The sequence below is a fragment of the Delphinus delphis genome, chromosome 1, assembly GCF_949987515.2.
Source record: "Delphinus delphis chromosome 1, mDelDel1.2, whole genome shotgun sequence".
Classification (NCBI taxonomy): domain Eukaryota; kingdom Metazoa; phylum Chordata; class Mammalia; order Artiodactyla; family Delphinidae; genus Delphinus; species Delphinus delphis.
The window spans coordinates 135,947,572-135,967,615 of NC_082683.1; the positions used below are offsets into that span (position 1 = coordinate 135,947,572).

Below are 20,044 nucleotides of genomic sequence, written 5' to 3' on the forward strand. Positions count from 1 at the left end.
GACCAACATTAAAAAATAACAGCTTCCTTGCACAAGGCAAGGGTAGGTTTTGTGTGGGAAACGCTTCTTTCAGACGTGTGTCCTCAGTTGTAATCTGAAGTGTGTTCTGGCCATGCTCTGAGGGTGGCATAGAACAGGCCCTGGGGCTAAGGCCGGGAGGCTGGCCCCTCCATTCTGTCCTCAGGGCCCAGCGCTGCCCAGCTTGGAAGCTGATGAAACCTGGCCTGGCGGCTGGCGTGAATGCACCTGGCCCCTGCGTGGGGGGGGGGGGGGGGGGGAGGGAAGAGGCCTCCTTGCTCCTACATCCCTGTCATCTAGAGGAGGCCTGTGCCCTGGGGGTGGAATGCAGTGACTGGACTGGACTTCCTGGTCCTCCAAGCTGGCCTCTGGCAGCAGAAGTCCCACGTGAACATTTATTGGTTTGAGCTTCAGTTGTTGGTTCCACCACACCCCAACTCCACGCATTCATTCATCCACCCATTCATTTAGCTTATTTGTGCGCCTTTGTTGGAGCTATCTTCCCCTTGTCCACCCACCGACCCCAGACAGCCTTCAAAAATGTCAGAGGTGCCTACCCTGGGAAGCATTCCCTGACACTGATGCTGAAAACGTGTGCACCAGTGCCGAATGGAATCTCGGAGACAGAGTTTTGAGTGAAGTAGAAAAGAACAGCTTTATTGCTTTGCCAGGCAAAGGGGGACACAGCAGGCTCGTGCCTTGAAAACTGTGTGTCCCAATCCGGGAGGATTTGGTGAGGAGTTTTATAGCAGTGGTTCAAGGGTGGGGTTGCTGATAAGATTAGGGTGTGTGCAGGGCCTGCACTCCTTTAACCTGGTCTCAGGTAATCTCCTGGTTCCTTTAATCTGGCCTCAGGGTGTCTTCTCTGGAATGAAGAATGCTAACATCTTCCATTTGTTAGGGCTTTTAGTTCTGTAAAGAACTCAAAGATATTGTTATGTGTATCCCTTGAGGCAGAACCAGGACCTGCCCCAAGGCTGCACTATTGTTTCTTGGCCGCTCCTCCCTTGTCTCTGCGTCCCCTCCCCTCTCTGATTAGCAGCTGTTCGAATCTGCCCTTTGGAACTCAGGGAAGGTCATGGAGGCTGGAGTCTGTTCCCTACAAACAAGAAATGGGGGACAGAAAGGCTTCTGTGCCCAGGAGCCCCACAGGGTCCTGCTCAGTTTCAACACCTGCATGCTGTGGCTCCCTCCCCTTAGCTCCCGTAGAATCTGGTACCAAGGGCTCTTCATTGTGGTTCTTTTCCCATAGAACTGCTTGTTTATCCTCCACCAAACTTACCTGGCAACAATTGGACTTCCCTAATCTGCCCAACCTATTTCCCACCCCAAGTCTCCAGGCTGCCTCCAGAGCTACTGCAAAGGCTGGGCTGTCACCTGGTCCCCTTCCTTCCCTCCCTCCCCATCATCCTCTCTGAGTTTTCCTTTTCCTATAGAGCCAGAGCACCTGCTTAGAAATGGCAACAGCCTTCCTTGGCAGGCAGCTCTGCCCAGCTCTCTTAGGCTGCGGGTTTGGCTAGGTCGGAGTGCTGGGCCCCGAGGAAGGGGCTGCTGGGACTGGCTCTGACACTCTGCCCACGGCGCCAGGGCTTAACAGCTGTCCTGCCAGGCCTGGAGGGTATCCGGGCTCTCCTGTGGATGCTGGGCTGCCTGCTGGGCCCGCCTTTGTCTTGTCCTTCTGCAATCTGGACTCAGGCCCCAACTCACAGTGTGAAGCTGCCCTTATGGGTCTGGCCAGATGCCGGGTACTGGGGAGAGGCCTGCCCTGCCCTTGCGATGCCCATATACCCAGGGTGGAGGCAGCTACAGCTGTGCAGAGACAAACCCTGTGCCAAGGGCTACAATGGGAGCCCCAGGCAGGAGGCCCCATTGCACCTGGTGAGCAGAAAGACTTCCCAGGAGAGCCAGCCCCAGGCTCACTAGCTTCCCTCCAGCTCGGTGTTATCTCAGGAACAAGGAATGCTGGCAGCCACGGGAGCTCACAGCAGCCTTCAGATGCCACAACTTTCTCATCCTGTGCTCCCCAGACTGTCTCCAGGCTTTTCTGAGTTTATATAATGTTTGCCTCACTTATTTTTTGCGCATTTCCAGCCAAATAAACAAAAGCTCCAGAACATTTCATCAGCAAGGCTGAACCGCTTGATTGAGGTCCTTGATCAGATTTCTTGAACTCTGCAGTAGGCTTGTAGGGTTCGAGTTACGGTCTAGTCCAAGGTGGCTGGTGTCCATCATCATCTTCGGCACTTCTAGTTCAATGCTTTCATCCGCTGCTAACTTGTACTGCAGGTTATTTGATCCCTCTTCCTCTCCTCGGCTTTACTCTACCATTTCCTGGTTAGAACAATGGCTTGCTGAAAGAAACATCTGCTTGCCACCCCTGAAACCTGGATGGTGACTTTTCAGGGAGGCTGCATAATGGTCCAGTCAGACCTGGGTTCCCATTCTGACTCTACCACTTACTGATTGTAACCTTGGGCAAATTCCTGAATTGCTCCATGCCCTAGTTTTCAGGTACAAAATGGGCCTCAACAGTATTTCCCTTGGGACTTCCCTGGTGGTGCAGTGGTTAAGAATCCGCCTGCCAATGCAGGGGACACGGGTTCGAGCCCTGGTCTGGGAAGATCCCACATGCCCGCAGAGCGACTAAGCCCATGTGCCACAACCACTGAGCCTGCGCTCTAGAGCCTGCGCGCCACAACTGAGCCCATGTGCCACGACTGCTGACGCCCTGCGCGCCTACAGCCCATGCTCTGCAACAAGAGAAGCCGCTGCTCGCCGCAACTAGAGAAAGCCCGCACACAGCAACGAAGACCCAAGGCAGCCAAAAATAAATAAGTAAACTTATAAAATCAAAACCCCAAAAAAGAGTGTTTCCCTCATGGGGTTGTGAGAATAAACAAAAAAGTGTTTTACTTCCTCAACGTGTCCCTAAGGCCTTGGTCAAAGACCTGCTGGCACATCAGATTCTCATCAAGTATTGGCCAGAAGTATTAGCTACTAATGAGATACAAAGATTGAGAAATTTGCTCCTGAAAGAGTTTACAACCACTTCCCAAAGGCCGGCCAGTCCCGTGAGCTTTTGTGAATGGGCACGAAGTATTTAACGGTGTCCCTGAGGGAGGACGGAGAACGGGAGGGAGGAAGCGGCAGTGCAGAGGTCAGGGAGGCTGGCCTTGCGAGTACATGTCCAAGTCGGCTTCTGGAGCCCATCGCTCCCTCCCTGAGAGGTAGTGGCGCGGACGTCTGTGCTCAGGCTCTGCCTGCACCAAACAGGAGCCACCGCTGCGTTCTGGCTGTCGGCATCCTGGAGTGGGGGCCCTGTTCGCAGACAACTGACACCCCGATGTTCCAGGGATGGGGGCGCACTGACTTGGAACGTGTCCTCTTGGACAGTGAAAACATTGTGATGGCGCGGATGGGTCTTCCCGTCCTGTGAGTTCCGTTTTTGCCTTGGGCCTCGGCCTCGTCTTTTAGCACTTCCAACAAGAGTTCTGTGTAAGACTTGCAGCCAGTGGGACCTTGGGAACAACAGCACTCTTGCTGAGCCGTGGGGATGCGCTTCTCCCCTTGTCCACGCCACGTGGTCCACGTTGGCCCCTGGGGGACAGGGAGGTGATGGGCTTTTATCAGGAGATACATGGAACCATTTCCTCCTCCTGAAATAGTCACCGTTAACTCTCAAAGTAAGCACTCACTCCTCTGTCGAGGCTGGTTGGTATGTTGATTCGCCTCTGCCCCTTCTGGCTATTAGGGGGACGTCAGGCTGAGGACTCGGGAAGCACTGCTGGGCCAATTTCTATGTGAGGCAGCGGGGGCACAGTATGTGGTCCAGTGGATGGACCTTGAGAAACTACTTGTTTCCCAATTTCCCCATGTGCAGATCTGAGATGATAATATTAGATGAAAAAACCTCTCTGGTTCACACAGCCATTTCCAGTGCTATATGTGTTAACAGCAAGTACTTAGAACAGTGCCTGGCACACAGAAGGTGCTCAGTCAGGCTGAGCATGGGTGATGATGGCAAGAGGAATGAGGAAGATCCCTGCCCTTAAGGAGCTCACGTAGCCCGGTCGCCTTGTCCCGCAGAGCTACCAGCTGGGATGGGCACTATCCTTGTTGGTTAACACTTCAGCAAGAGGGAAATACGGGACTCAGTTCCTTTGTGTTCTAGTCTCTCTGCTCCCTCAGGTGCCTCATTCCAACTGAAACTGTGTCGTATGATATTGGAAAGGAATAGTATGGCTGCTTGGGGGTTTAAGAATTCATATAACGCACTCAGCCGGAGAAAACAGTTTAGAATTCACATCTTCCACCAGGCACAAACTTTTCCCACCCCAGACATATGCACGTATCCATGTTTACTAATGGGGATGGAAGGAGGGGAGGGAGCTCTGTTTCGGTATGAAAAGAACTAAAAATAAAAACCAACCAAATCAAAAACCAGGACAAAGTTCATGGTCTCTCCATTTCTCTTTAATACTGAACAGTAGTCTTTATGCAGTTGTAACATGATTTCAAGAGTAGAAGTAAGAAACATTACTGATAAACTTAAGGGTGTAAAAATATCACTTTTAAGGATAGCTAGTTGAGGCTTTTTTAAACACGTTTTTGTTTTTTTTTAAGTTTTCAAGTTTACAGTGTCATCAACATTTGTTTAATGTCAGGATTACAATGAAGGCCATGAAGCTGTTTCATTTTACAGGGGTGGTTTACTGTAGCCTAAATTCCACGATGCAGAAGCAGTGGTTCGCACCCTTGACTGTGCATCAAATCCCCTGGAGGGCTTGTTAAACAGCCCACTCACCCCACCCCAGTCTGTGAGTCTGGGGCGGGGCTCGCGAATCTGCATTTCTAGCAAGTTACCAGGGGATGCCGCCGCCGCTGACGGTCCCACACCACACTTGGAGACCCACTGCATACAGGAAGCAAGCTCTACCCACAGCGGGGCTGTGAACTGCTGGCACCAGGGCTCTGGCACCGTTCTCGTGTTGGGTGCGGGGAGAGCACCATCTGGAAATCACCACGGCGTTTTGCATTTCTAATCCTTGATCTCACTTCTTTTGTTTGTACCTTCTAGTTAATTAAAAATAAAACGCCGTAAGGTTATTTATCCTTGAAAGGAAAAAACAATCGTTTAGTCCTGCTGAGCACTGCCACGTATTACACACTCTGTTTTTAATTACATTAATTTTTTATTACAAATGAGCCAGTGAAAGCTTACTTCCACTTACAAAAACCAAATCTATCATCATTTACAGCTTGCTTTCTTTGGCCCTTTCCGGGTTTCCAGGCCACCCCCCAACCCTGCGCGTTCTCCCAGCCTGGGTCAGCCAGGACGTCATAACATGGCACTTAGAGCAGTTCCAGTAACTTATTACTGGGACACCTGCCTGGCCTCTCCTCACCTCGCACAGACAACAGGGCACAGACGCACTATCTACCTGAGGATTAGGACGGCTGTCTCTCCCGGAACCGACTAACTGTGGCGTCACAATTCCCATTCAGTAGCAGGGTCTCAGCCAGAACCTACTTTCTGCAGAGCAGGAAAGAACCGTCCTGAACTCGGTCCCACCCCGGGGCTGACGGAAAGCCGGGCTGGAGTGGAGTGCTGGGCTGCCGCCAGGGAACAGGCTCAAGAGCTCCGGTCAGCAGACAGCAAAGCCAGGTGGTCTTATTTCTAACACCCCTGGATAATCAAGTGGCTTCCGGGTTTGATAACTCATAACCTTTAAAAAAAAAAAAGGTAAAATATACTTTCTCACAAAGCGTCTGGCTGCAGCTGGCAAACCAGGACCATGAAATGTTCATGTGAAACCCCGGCAGTAGGGCAGGTGATCGGACAATCCCAGTCTAAGCACAGCTCCCATCTGCACGGCCTCGGGGAAGGGCATTTCTGGACAAAGGTCATATCAGAAGGAAGACAGCGCCAACACATTAGCTTATGTCGGAGGGAAACCAAGTTCTTTTTCTTTTATCCTCACCTCCCCAAGCGTCTGTCCTAGTAAAGAGACTTATAATATCATATAACAAAGAACTTTCAGCGCATGGAGATCGCAGCAACGTGACCAGAGCGCCAGTGGTTGTCCCAAAGCAAAAGACATCAAGTGGCTGGGCTGAGGCGGGAGCGTGACAAGCCACTACCAGACTACGTCATGTCACTGAGGTCAGCCTGGTCCAGACAGGGTGCAGGCTCCCCGGTGCCAAGTCTGGACTGCAACCCACCCAGTGACTCCCATGTCTGCTGCGGGAGCTGAAAGTGTTTCAACTCTGAACAAGAGGACTACTGAGCGAAGTGACCATAAGTCCTTCTGAGGCTACCGTCAGGGATGCTAACACCCCAGAAGTCCGCTAGCTTGGAGCTTCAGCCCCAGCCTGGGGGACCCGGCACCCGGCTTCGGTCTCCAGGTTCACAACAGTGCCGTCCTAGGCTCTGAAGGGCTGTCCTCTCTACTAAGAACTCTCCTGGGGTTCTGGACGCAACAGCAGCCTCCCTGTGAGCGTTATCAGGCAGACATGGTGGGACGGCACATGTTTTATAGATAACAGACTGACACGGGCCTTGCAAGACAGGAGCTCCTTGTTTTCAGCACAAGCATATTCTGTGAAGGATGGGAGCTGGGCAGGACAGTCTTACCACCTCCTGCCAGGGCAGCCCAGGGGCTGAGCTGCCCCTCGAGCAGGGCCCTGGAGGAAGAGGCCGCTGCGCCTGACGGCCCCTCGGGGCCCTGTCCTCGTGTCCCGACTGTGGTCGGGGACAGCGCCACCTGACTGCAGGGCTGAGGACCCTTTGGCTTCACCTTCTCTCTGCTCTCGATGGACAAAGAACAGTCTTCAAAAAGAAAAAAAAAATCTTAAAAAACCTGGGAGTGGAAGAAATGCCAACGAGAGTTAGAAGAAGAGGGAGCACTGACGGTAGTGCGTTCCGTGTTTTAGAACTTCAGCTTTCCAGACAGTCCGAATTTTGTTTTGTTTACAAATTTGTCCTGTGTACAAGGTAACGCCAAATGGTCAAAATTCCAGAGTGGGAAAACAACTCCTATTTATCAGTTGGTTTGAGATCTTCAAATGCTATGCGTTCTCTAGAAAGGTGGTAATGGTCTCACTTGACAGGGAAATTACCAAAAGGAAGATCTTGGCTCTGCCACCTTCACTTACAGAAGGTAAAACACTTAGCGGAGACAGATTTCTGCTGGAGTTAAGACTACATTTTTCTTCGCAGCCCTTAATCTCACGAGGTGAGAAGGAGTGGAAGTTGCCAAGTTGTTGGCTACCAGACCCATCAGTCTGTTTAACTCTGGCTAAAAGCAGAGAATAATGGGCAAGTTACCAAGTTTCTCCCCCGACTCTGGCGTGAAGATCCTCATGTAACATACATGCTGCGACTTCCAATTGCCACACGGTAGCGGCACACAGAGCGCATTGTGATTCTTCACGGTTCTCACAAAGACAAGATCAAAAATCAGGACGAAAAACTAAAGGTATTTCGCTTTTCCAGCTGGAGTCCCACTCTGGCAAATGCTCTCCATGGTTCATTACCCCATTCTACACCCCACCTCACCAAACCAGTGGAGGAGAAATGCTCTTCCAAGAAACAGAAGTCGAGCTCTTTCTGTTTGTTAGCCGTCATATTCTGCCAGTTTTTTAGCAATGACGAGTACAGCACGAAGTACAGAGGCTGAAGGAGAGAGAAAGCCCCACGGCTACAGGAAGTGCCTCTAAGCCTAGTAGGGGTGTCGCGGGCATCCACTCCGCCCCCCCCCCCCCCAGTCCACCACTCAGGGTCAGGGGACCACTTGCAAGGAACCCAAAGCATCAGGATCACTGATGAGGAAACCTAAGCCCCTGGCATGCTCTCTCTGCCAGTCTGGAGTCTGACTGGGCCGTGGGCATGGTCTTCAAGTGAACACTGGTCTGTAGTGACTGCTCAGTCCTGGTACAACAGGGTGGGTCTCAGGATCAGGTCACGTAGGCCGGAGGTTACATCTCGGGCCAAGCAGCTCTGACAAACACATGAAGAGGCGGCCTATCGGAGAACGGCTCCTCCGAGGCCAGAAAGAGCAGTGGCCCTACAGGGAGAATGCCGTAGTGACGGGACTTTAAGCAATTTTTCTTTCTAAACAGATTCCTCTTCGGCTTCAGCCCAGTCTGGTCTACAACAGCCACTGTTTAGCAAACACCTTAAATCAGCGAGCCTGCCGGCTCTAAAGAGCCCCACACACTTAGTGGTTAAGCCTCGGCGTCACAGAACTTGGTCCCTGAAGCCTGGGGAGAAGCTTACTCACTCATGACCAGCGTGTTCCCAACAGGCCCCGCTGACACACGTCAGTTTCGAGGGGCACAGTAAACTGGTAACACCCAGATAATGGCATGGCGTTTAAACAGGGCAACCCTGTAATTCATCAAGAAGCCGGCTGCTTCGTGTCACGTGGAAAGTGGGGATTACAGTACTGAGACAAAGTCCACATGGATATTTAAAAAGACGTGTACATTTTAATGCAAATCTAAGGACCAGCCCTGTCCTCAGTTTGTAGAAGGCTATCTTAACAAAGTCTCAAAACTCTGTAAAACAAATAATCTAGTATCCTACACCTGAAGCCCTTTGTAATAATCACTTTTTTTTCTAATTTGAAAAGAAATAACTTATATGTCACATAGAGTTGAGTGTAAACGTGGATGTCAATCACCCTTTTAGTTTTATAAACCTGCTTTTAGCTTTCATCAACAGGCAGATTTCCTTACCTACCATGATATAATACCCTTCTTTAAAAAACTGTTACAAATATTTATTAAAAAGTGCAATTCAAAGGTTAGCTAGGCAAGTACATCATTACAAACCACACACACACACACACACACACACACACACACACACACACACACACACACACACACACACACCAGAAAACAAAAGCCCAACACAAACAAACGATACAAACAAAACAAGAAAAAAAAGCGTGCTGAGGAGTGGGCCCCAAGAGATGGGGAGCTGGAAGTCAAAGCTAGAACTCTACCCAGATGTTGCTGTGCTTCCCAAGTGCAAAAAAGATAGTGAGGCTCTCCAGCACTGCCAAGTGCTGGCTCTGGGCGCAGCTGCTACTTCAATATTAGGTTTTCATCAGGGAGGTTATAAAAATATCCTATATACATGTGTACACGGGAGGCATTTTAAAAGTCATCAGAAGCGTGAAGGGTACAGTGTCTCAGCAGTTTCAGCTACTAAAACCCAACTGAAGTGTCTGTCATTTAAATTTCGATTGGCTCAGTTATTTGAATGGATGATAAAATTGAACTGTCATCTCAGGGAAAAAGGAACCAAGTTCACCTACCCATCCTTGCAGTCACTCACAGGGTAAGAAAAATCTGGTCCAGAACTAGCCTTCTTGACATTATAGTTTCTGAGTAAATGTAATCAACGTGCTGCCCCCGCCCCCCCCAGCCCCCAAGGCAGAGTGCTGCAGGAATAAAATAACTGCCGATGACACCACCTCGAGATCTCAGTCCACTCACGTGAGCTGCTCATCTAAGGGTCACTTTAGAAATGCAACTTGCACCTCTAGGGAGGAGGCTGTAGGATAGCGACATGAATCCAGCAAGGGCCTGACCCTGGTGACCTCACCCGCCCTCTCCAGCTGTGTCCTGCTGCCCTGTCCTCCCTTCCATTCAAGCCACAAGTTGCCAGCACCCCCAAAGCCCAGTGCTTTTCATTCTTTTCCATTGGTTATTCCTACCACAAAAAACTGTGCTCGGGGAAGCACTTTCACCCTAGCACTTATCCCTGAAAAACCAGTCACTGCATCTTCTGTCACAAAGTACTTCCGAGCCCTCTGTCCCCACTAACCGCCAGCTTTCAGGGGCAAAGGGACGCTGCCGCGACAGGATGTGAAACCCACCCAGGGGCCCACATCCCCGATGGATGCCCCTGGATGGGCCAGCGCGTGCTGTCTGGCGGGGGAAGGGTCTGAGCCGGGGGTGGGGGGCAGGAGGAGCTGCCAAGACGGATGGAATGAGCAACAGCCAACACGAGCCGAGTCTGCGAATTTTTCTGGATTCCTCGAAGGCCCTCCAGGGGGAGCGAGGTCCAGGGGGGCAAAGCAGGGCCCGCTGTCCTCGGATCCAGGCCAGGGGGCACCAGGAGTGTGCAGTCGTCAACTTCCTCTTCCCGCCGGCCCTCCCCAAGCTGGGCTGAAGGACCTGATCTCCATGGTGGGGTCACAGAGAGAAAAGTCAGCGCAGGCTGTGTTTCCAGGCGAGGGACGCGAGGGGCGGGCACACCGTGCGCTGCTTCTCCCTCTCCCCTCAGGTTCCTGTGCAGGAGGAAGCGAGCCGGGGGCCACGCTGTCACAGCACTAAGAAGAGGATGAGCACGACCAGGAGGACCACGAAGAGGACAGCGATGGCACACCACTGGCGCCGATCTGGAAGGCAGGACACGAGGGTCAGCTCTCCCGGGACTCGACGTCCCCCAAGATACAGTGACAGGAAACTTAAGGCAACACCTGGATGCAGACAGAATGGGCAGAGGCCCTGAACCTGCGCGGGCACCTGGACTCTTACCGCTGCTCTGAACCTGCCCGGGCACCTGGACTCTTACCGCTGCTCTTCCTGGCCTGCACTGCACGTGCATTCACAACCCTGCCCGTCCCCTGAAAGCCAGCCTTGTAACAAGTACCTGCTTTGTGTCTCAAGTCTCTAATTAAAATCTATGGATCACAGTTCTCTTCTGGCAGTTACCACATCCCTGGAAAAGATGTTGGCACTGGTATTACAGATCAAAGCTCGTCAGCTTTAATCTCCCACCAAAATAATCAAATCATTTAAACAGTAATCATGTTCTTTTCTTAATGAGCACAATGGAAGGATAGAAAGGAGATGAAAGCTACTGCTGGTCACTTCAGGAAACAATGAGCTGAAAAAGCAAGCTGCAGTGATCACGGGTGATGAACTTCACACCACCCCTGGGCAAGAAAGATCACTTAACCAGTAACTGTGTTGAAGTAACTGACACAGCTTATCTATAAATAAAAGTGGAATGTCTTTTCTGAAGCTTTCTGCCCTACTCACAATTTAGAACAGGTGCAGTAAACAAAGTAGCCAGAATCCATCTAAATGGCTGAGAGCAAGGAGGCGCCGAGGGACAGAAGGGCCCACACAGGCTCCCGCCCACAATCCTGACTGCGTCCCCCTAACTCTCAGGGCTGCTGGGAAAACTACACAACACGAATACCCTTGCACCCTCTGCGGGCCCACAGTCGGGGCACAGGATGCTGTCTGTCGTCAGGACGCACCCTTCACTTGGGCAGATGTAGGAAGAGCAAGCCTCTCCACAGAGGAGCCCTGCTGTTTTGCACAAAGGGTCAGGCTGAGATAAAGCCTGTGACAATGCAGCTCAACTGCTGGAAGTAAGAGTTCCATTTAAGTAGAAATATAAAGGTGCATACACTGATTCACCGAAAGTTTATTTGAAAGCCTGCAGATTTTCGCACACCAGAGCTACTGAGAATCACATTATAAAAAGGTCTGAATCTAAGAAAATACACTGCAGAACTCTCCACAAAGCAATGCGCCAAGTCCACAAAACATGTACTTCAGTTACTTAAATGCCACGGACAGCAAAGTCTTAGAACCGGCCAAGAGAAGTGCTACCAAACAGTAGTGAGTAAAGCAAGTACCTTCCTAGTGGCTCATCCTGCTCTCCATCACACATGCTAGAAACTCACTTAGTAACTGGGGATTAGGGTCAAGACCTCAAGTCCATCTGTTCCTTTTCTGAAACAAGACTAGTCCAAAAGGTGTGGGGAAGCAGAGCTGGCCTTTAAGAGTAATAGATAATAGATTATGGTATTAAAAGATAATAGTATTAATCTGTTTAACTATCACTTCAGTGGTCCAGAAAACTCAAGTACCTACCATTCTTTCATCTATTTTAAAATGTTTATGACAATTTAAAAGCCCTCTCATTAAAATGATTAGTCTATATTCTAGGATGATACAGTCAAGGTAAATGCTTCCTAACAAGGCATCCTGCCATCTCAGACCTGGATTTCCAATACTGAACCAGCTTCCCGTCAGCCTCTACCCAACCCTCCTCCCACCTCCACTCACTTTCTCTTCTGCAACTGAACTAAATAGGGGTTTTCATCAAGGAGGACAGCCATCACACAAGCTAGCACAACCCAGGAATGCTCTTTTAAATGCACTTTCCTCTGAAGTGTTAAGTTGCTTCTAGGAAGCATGAACTGGGCAACCCCTAGCTGTTACCCTAGCAGACTTACCCCCAGAAGGGGTGGGTACTAACCACAAGGGCTCTTGTGACCTCAAGTCACAAAACCAGCTTTTTGCAAGCTCAGGACCTGCCTCAAAAAGTCAGGGGGAAAAAGGGGACTCCACAGGTTTTTCCCCCTCCCAATATAGTCTCTTCCCCTAAAGAGAAAAGATGAACAACAGAATTTGGGAAAGTGAGGGGAAGAAAACCTTGGTATCCACACAAAAGAATATACTTTTTGAGGGCAGGAGATTGAGAAGATTAGTCTCTCTTGGGTCATTCAAAATAGTAAGCATGGCGTCTTGGGTGATTTCTGCCCAGGAAGCAGCCAGCACTGGGCGGGGGGGGGAGGTCTCGCCTCTGCAGGGCTGTGGAGCGTGGGCGTTTAGTTACTGCCTAATCAAACTTCAGCGTGTCTTGACACTCTTTATGCACAGGCTTGGTTGAAAAGCAGTGAACTTTCCTAAAAGTTATGGAGGAAAACAGAGACAAACACAAATTGCCTCGCTGTCAAATTGAAGCCAACACCGCCAAGTAGGAGGCCCCGAGCAATTCTCTGGGGAGCAAACAGAGATTAAAATGAGCCCCACAGGCAAGCTGTCCAAACCTAAGGGCCTTTCAGGCTAAAGGCTCTGTTTCCTGGCTCTCTTTCTTAGACAAACATAACTGAAGTTCTTACTTTGCTCCCCAAACTTTTCTTCTGGGAGCAAGTAGGAGAAGGCATAAGCAGGCCTAGTGCTATTTATACACACGGAAACACTTATCACAATGCAAGTACTTTTCTAAATTATTCATACCCAGAATGCTGGGGACAAGGACACAGTGCATCTTTGTTCCGCTGCTCTTCTCCAAACAAAACTGGTGCTGAAGTAGCTACTTGACTTTGCGACTAATACATAAACTAGTGAGAGATCTGGTTGAAATTGGTTATATAATACTTCAGTAAAACGCTTTTTTTTTTTTTAAAGAGGGGTCGGGTGGAAGAGGAGAGAACAGAGGGAAGCAGGAGAGGACTTTGCAAACCTCCCTCTAGGTGTGTGGAAGATGAACTAAGCTGGTGCCTGCCGCAGGCAATGAAGAGCCTGCTAGAAGCATGAAGATTTTGCCCCTGGAGAGAATGAAGGAAACCGGGAAGCTAGGAGCTTCCCTTTGTCCTGAATATAACAGGTCCTTTGCCCCCAGGGCCATCTTCCACCTGTCTTATCCTTTATTTTTTTTCAAACAAACATTTACTATGTACTAATACATGAGAGACACCCTTAAACGCTTGTACACTAATTATTATTTCATTTAATCCTCACAATGACCTTGAAGAATGTCTCAGTTCCTCCCTTCACCCAGAGACTCCCACAAATAAAGGGAAAAAAAGATACTGGATTTTCTTTTGACTTAAAAAGGTACTATTTCTCATATAATAGGGAAGATGGGTTGTAGTAACAAAAAGAATAGTCACTGGAAAACATCTTCCTACACAGTAACTAATTTGAAAAATGTTGCTTCTTTATCTCCAGCCTGGTGCAAATTTGCTGGAATAGTTTACTACAAATTTAAATAAAAACAGTTTAAATGAGATCTGCAAGGCCATCTTATTCTGAAATGGTAGAGGTTTTTCTTTCGGTGAAAAGTCAGTCCAGGAGAAACAGTAACTGGCTCTTAATTACTGTTTTAAAATGAATTCCCTATTTTGGCAAGGAAATAGGAAAAAAAAAAGGAAGGATTTTGTAATTGTAAAGAAAGTTACTCCACCAGAAGGAACGTCATCCGACACCATCAGCCTTGCACGGTGCGGACCACAAAGGCACTTCCCAGGTGAAGGCCACGAGCAGGAGACAAAGCCCGTGCGTGCTGGTCTTCTACTCTCTGACCCCAAAGCATGAGAAAAATGTGCCAGAGGAAAGGGATCTGAATGGGCACACCTGTGAGAGACCCCCTAGACTGTGTCTCTAGAATTTAGTAAGAATTCTCGAGCTTAAAAGCGCATACATACCACTGGTCATGTGAGATACTTTTGCAAGTTTCTTCATCACATTGTCCAGCCGAGACTGAGTGCTCTCCAACTCGTGAGAGAAATCATCCAACATACTAGAAAGACAAGCAGACGCAGGAGGTAGCTGGTCAGCACAGTCTCCAGATACACTGGCCATGGATCTGGGCCTCAGTTTTAGCAAACATCCAACAGGCAACGTTGGGGTCAAGCCCCCAGTCTTTTATCCTTAGGACAAGGTATGTTTTTGATTTCAGAACTTTGGAAATTTAAAGAAGTAGTAAGTTACATACACTGTGTATTAGCCAAGACCCCAGCAGGGTGTGGGACAGTCCCCATAATCAAACACACAAGTTACTATTTCTGCAAAGAAAACTATGAGGAGTCATAGCTGCAGTCAGTTCAGGTTAGGTTTTTCTGTAACATGAGTTTGCTGAAAAATTTTTTTTAATTTTGAATTTTTTAGAGCTTTCTAGATTTCAGAATTGCAGACAAGGCCAGTGTGGACCTGACCATACAATAATACAAACTCAGCAGCAGTGCAGTGTAGCAGAAGGAACGCGGTGTGAAGCCAGACAACCAGGCTTTGCCACTTGCTTCCTTGGACAAGGGACCCTGTTTGCTTATCTGTAAAATGGGGCAATCCTATCAGCGCAGCTTCCCTGCCAGGGTTCCTGTCATACACAAAGCACTTTACAGCAGTGTGAGTTAAGAAATACACTTTGATCAAATAAGCACCTCCTTTAAGGCACCCTATGCTTTAGCATAAAGCTGGCGGCCTCAGGGCTGAGTTCCCGACAGTGTGTGCACCTCATCTACACCCACAGAGGACAAGCTCACACTGGCTGCCGTCCGAGGTGCAGGTGGGAAAGAAGACACCAAAATACTTATACCAACGGTGTTTAATTTCATAAATTACTAAGCATTCCAGACTTTTCAACTTAAGATTAATATGTGATTATCCTGAGGCTGGAACGTGACACACCAATTAGCACCGGCGGGCTTATTAACCACGCTTTATTCCCCTGGCAGCATCAAGGGCAGCTAGAACTACTGGTCTTGGGCTGTGCCCACATGAGGCACCTGAGAGCCCTGCAGGATTCCGGCAACCAACTCCTCATTAAGTCAATCATTAAATAAACTCCATGTTGACAACTAAATAAACAAGCCTTTGTCCCTTACCTGAATTTTCAAATTAAAACATTTGTAGCTCATTTTAGATCCTGGTAGCATCTGGGCCCTGCAGCTGGCAGACCTATCCGGGCAGGGCCAAATGCTGAGCTACTTTTCTTACTGAAGACAAAAATGGGTAAGTCATCCAACCTCCAGCCCAAGTACACCCACTAACCACCCACTAACCAAGTTTCTAGCCCAGCTCCAACTAACTCAGCGCTGTCCAAAAGAAATACAATGTGAGTCACATATGCCGCTTAATATTTTTTAGTAGCCACATTAAAAGGGGGGGGGGAATTAATTTTAACGACCTATTTAGCCCAATATACCTAAAAATTATCATTCTGACATGTAATTTTACATTTTATTCATACTAAGTCTTCAGAATCTGGTATGCATTTACGCTCAGGGCCCTTCTCAGTTCAGACTGGCCACATTTCAAGTACTTGATGGCTGGTGGCTATTGTACTGGACAGCAGAGGTCTAAGTCCAAGACCCATGTTTTTTCCTTTTAATTTACTTACTATTTTTATTAGAGTTATACACATACACGGTTTGTAGAGCTAAACAGACCTACAAGGCCTCATAAAAAAACACAGCTGTCTCGCATCCCCAAGGGCCACTGCTTTCAGCCCCTCGCACTGTTCTCTCGGTGCTTTTTCTCCAGTTTTTGAAGCTACACGCTGGCGCCTCAGTATCCCGACCCTGCTGACTCCGCACAATGAAAAGCTAGGGCTTGGCCCTCCTCCCATTCCATACCCCACATCAGCATCCTTCCCACTTCTCTTGCCCCTTCCTTCCTTCCAATATAACTGGCTCACAGTTTGATAAGGTCAACATTCAGGGTTTACACTATCATAAGTGAGGAAACGCTCCTCTCCCAGCTCGGGGGTTTGGGGCATGAATCACACCGCTCCTTGGCTCTCCCCTCTGGCTAGCCGAAGATTGGGCTTTCTCAGGTCTGTTGAGTCAGTAACCATTCATCTATTTTGCAGTATCTAAAATGTAAAGGTCATTGCTTCTTATTCCAAGCTCTATGTCCCCATAGATTTTATGCCGTTAAAAAAAAATTCCTGGGCTTCCCTGGTGGCTCAGTGGTTGAGAGTCTGCACGGGTTTGTGCCCCGGTCTGGGAGGATCCCACACGCCACGGAGCGGCTGGGCCCGTGAGCCATGGCCACTGAGCCTGCGCGTCCGGAGCCTGTGCTCCGCAACGGGAGAGGCCACAGCAGCGAGAGGCCCGTGTGCGCCAAAAAAAAAAAAATTCCCTCTGTTCCTGTTCTAGTGGACTTTAGAGAAAAAGCAGAGATAAGAGGTTGTGTTCAGTTCACCATCTGTAACCAGAAGTCTGCCAGGCTCTACCTCTACCCAACCAGGGAAACTGCTCAAGTAATTCGTCCTTTCCCATCCCCACAATACATTTGAGGGTAAGAATGCATTTTAGACAAATTAAACTGCATGCCTAGATTCTTATTCCGCCAGCTTCTGACCTGGTCTCCCTGCTTCCAGGCTTTTCCACCGCGGTTCATCATCTAAACCACAGAACGATGGGCTTCCCCCAGAACATAAACCTGGCCACGGCATTACTAACACAACCTTCGTGGGGCTGTGTTTCCCACTGCCCTGTGAATAAAAAGTCCGAACTCCTTAACATGGCTTCTAGGGCCTTCCCTGATCTGTTCTCTGCCTCCCTGACTTCACTTCTGCAACCTCCCTCTCAATCCCCATGCTCTAGACACACTAAACCTCTCTGTTCTGTGCACTTTTTCACCCTGAAATCGTCACAGGGCTCTTTCTTCCTTCCGGTAGGCCCTCCCCTCTCCCCCGCTTCTCCCACCCAGTCTCACCCCACCTGGCTACCTTCTACTCATCCTTCTGGTCCCAGTTAAACCTCTCTTCTCTTCTCAGGGACTTTAGACTGAGTCAGGTCTGCAGTTCAGGCTATTAGGGCCCTCAAGGCACCACGCATCCCCTACCGCGGTAGCCTAGCCCTCCACTTCTGTCATCACTTAACGACTTGCACCATTTATGCAACATCTGTTCCATCCAGTGACCAGTAAACTCTGATGGCAGGGACACTGTCTATTCTCTGGGCTCCTCTGTGGATACCCAGGGGCCTTCCAGTAGAACAAGATGCCCAATTTGAATTTGTAATGAATGAATCCATAATGTTGAACACAAAATCGAGGTAGGAGAGTTTCTGAAATATCCTAGTGGAACGATTATTTTTTTCAGAAAAGGTATTTGTGAAATGGTAAAGGTATTACATATATATGGTAGCATTTAAGAATGCTGTTTTTGGTGTCATACTTAAGGAGTGCACAAAGAGATTGTTCTTAAGGAAAAACAAGTCCAGTTATATTTTCTTGCGTTTTCTTCTTTTTCTTTTTGTGGGGGAAGAATTTTTTATCAGTTGGAATTAAATTGATACTTTTTTCCCCATAAAATTAAAATTAAAGATACAGAGCAGAAAGTCCAGTTGAATGTAGTGGGAGAGGCATGGGATGTTAAGTTAGCCCGTGTCCTATCCTCTTTGGGACAAACATCTCCACAGAGCTTACACAGCCGTATCAGTTTCACATTCCCATTCACAACAATACTTCAAATACCTGCTTGGAGGAATTTGTTCCTGTTTTTGCAGGTGTTTAAAAATGTTCATAACTTTGCCTAAACCCTGTTGAAAATTGTATCTGACAGATTCGCTTCTTTTGGAGAGGCCATTCTGTGAAACAGAATAAAGATGCAGCTATAAGCAAAATAGCTTTTGGTTTTACTAGCCATGTAACTGTCAGGCTCTTTGCGGGTCCTTAAGGCGGCTTTTCCCGCCATTTCTCTGCGGCAAGAGGGGCATCTCGGTACTCACACTGCCTGCTCCTCCAGCTCCCCTCCGATGCGCTGGGACATGTTCTTCAGCACCCCGATGCTGCCAGAGACCAGCTCCAACTGCTCATCCTGCTGTTCCACGATCAGCTGGTGCCAGAGAAATGGGAAATCAGCAATTAAAATCCATCTTACCTGGTTCCAAGCCCAGCACTCTAGCAGCTGCTAGCTTCCTTGCCAACTCGGGACAATTCACATTCAGAAGCAAAGCCCAGAAATCAAAGGACCAGACCGTTGCCTCGGAGAACACGCTGCTCAAAAGGCTGGGTTGTAAAGCTACTGATCTCCCCTGCTGATCCAGCTTGTGAGCAGTCAGCGGGGCTTGAAACCACCCAGAGAGATTTACCCTGGTTGGCTGAAGTCCAGCAAGGGACAGACAATGGCCGAAAGCACCTGTGCAGTGACCACAGACACATGGGGACGCTTGGGAAGAGGAAGCCCGCTGCCAGGGTCAAGGTCTCAATCGGCAACAGCCGGCCACAGCTTAACTACAAGAGAAAGTCTGGCAGATCTCTAGATGTGGAAAAACTACGCACACAGAGTCCTTTGCTCCCTCCTCAAGGACAACTAGAGGAGGCTCTGTGACAGCAAGCAGACAACTTCAGAGCCATAGTTACTTTTAACTGTGTTGTAGTCGCCTTTTTATTAAAAAAAAAAAGTGTGCTTGGTTAATAGCAATGTAAGTAGACAAATGGTTAAACAGACATGCTAATAGAAGAAGAACAAAAGAACACATAACCTACATTGAATATATAAAACACAGTATTCAAGAACCAGTAGTTTTGATGGATAGATAATCCTCAAATCCCCAGATACTTTATTATTAGCTTCCTTTTATTAATACAACTACATATCAAAAGCAACAATACAAGTGTAATCAACCTCACTTTCCTTCTACCCCTTAACCTCCACCAAAGCAATCATTTTTATATATAATGGAACCAAAAATTTCAATGAAAAAACAAGGACTGAATTTTTCTCGAAGTGCCTTTGTTGAAATGAACAAAAAGCCCAGCACAGAAGTGGAGGCTGGGGAAGAGGCTGCTGTGTTTTTAAATCAATGGCCTCCTCTGTCAGTTTCGGGTGTCTGGTCTGCTTGTCCTAAGAAATCTAATCAAGATTGGTTCTCTGGAAACTGTCATGCTCTGAAGGACGTTTTAAACAGCCTTTCTATATGCAATCATCACACAGGTAGACTCAGGCAGCTGCAGGGCGAGCTCTGGTCCATCCTGCCTGTCAAGCCCCCCAGGGTGGCAGAGGAGCGGGGAGGGAGGTACCTGGCCTCCCACCTCCCTGTGCTTGGCTGGTGGTTCTCAGGTACCTGCTGCTGTGCCTGTTGCTCCTCGATGAAATGGGAATTGGCCAACTGGAGCTCCCGGTCAAGGCGCCCATATTTATCCATCGTTCCAGTGCTCCAGTTCTGTCCGCCACTGTCTCCTAGCAGGGCCTGCGAGAGGGGGGCAGGGGGCAGCAGGGCAGAAGAAACAAACCATTACTATCTCTGAACAAATACCCCATCACCATGATACAAAGATTTCTCCCAGTGCTCATAAGCTGGCCTCCCTGGGGTCAGCCTTTTATGTAGTGGTGTAGGGTAGTGCCTGTGGGGTACAATTTAAGGAATGCCGGGAAGGGTACTCTCTATTTCCAAGCTCTCCCAACGGGACTCACAAATGGGCTCTGTCCCATTAAAATGCCAATAAGTGTCAACTTGAAATCAACAAACAC

The 20,044-nt window shown here is 48.7% G+C and overlaps 1 protein-coding gene across 3 annotated transcripts in view; it reads right to left on the reverse strand.

The window, feature by feature from the left end:
* Positions 1–4,479: 4,479 nt before the first annotated feature.
* STX6 (syntaxin 6) overlaps positions 4,480–20,044 on the reverse strand; it is a 45,156-nt gene continuing 29,591 nt past the window's right edge. The window contains exons 5-8 of one of the 3 annotated variants that reach the window (XM_060035031.1): positions 19,638–19,763; positions 18,300–18,406; positions 14,268–14,362; positions 4,480–5,091 (exon numbers count right to left, since the gene is read on the reverse strand). In XM_060035031.1, the coding sequence (XP_059891014.1) occupies positions 5,057–5,091; positions 14,268–14,362; positions 18,300–18,406; positions 19,638–19,763 (363 nt within the window). In that variant the 3' untranslated portion in view covers positions 4,480–5,056. Of the gene's footprint in view, positions 5,092–10,042; positions 10,434–14,267; positions 14,363–18,299; positions 18,407–19,637; positions 19,764–20,044 lie in introns of those variants that run through there. The other 2 variants (XM_060035024.1, XM_060035040.1) reach the window with 2 other exon arrangements.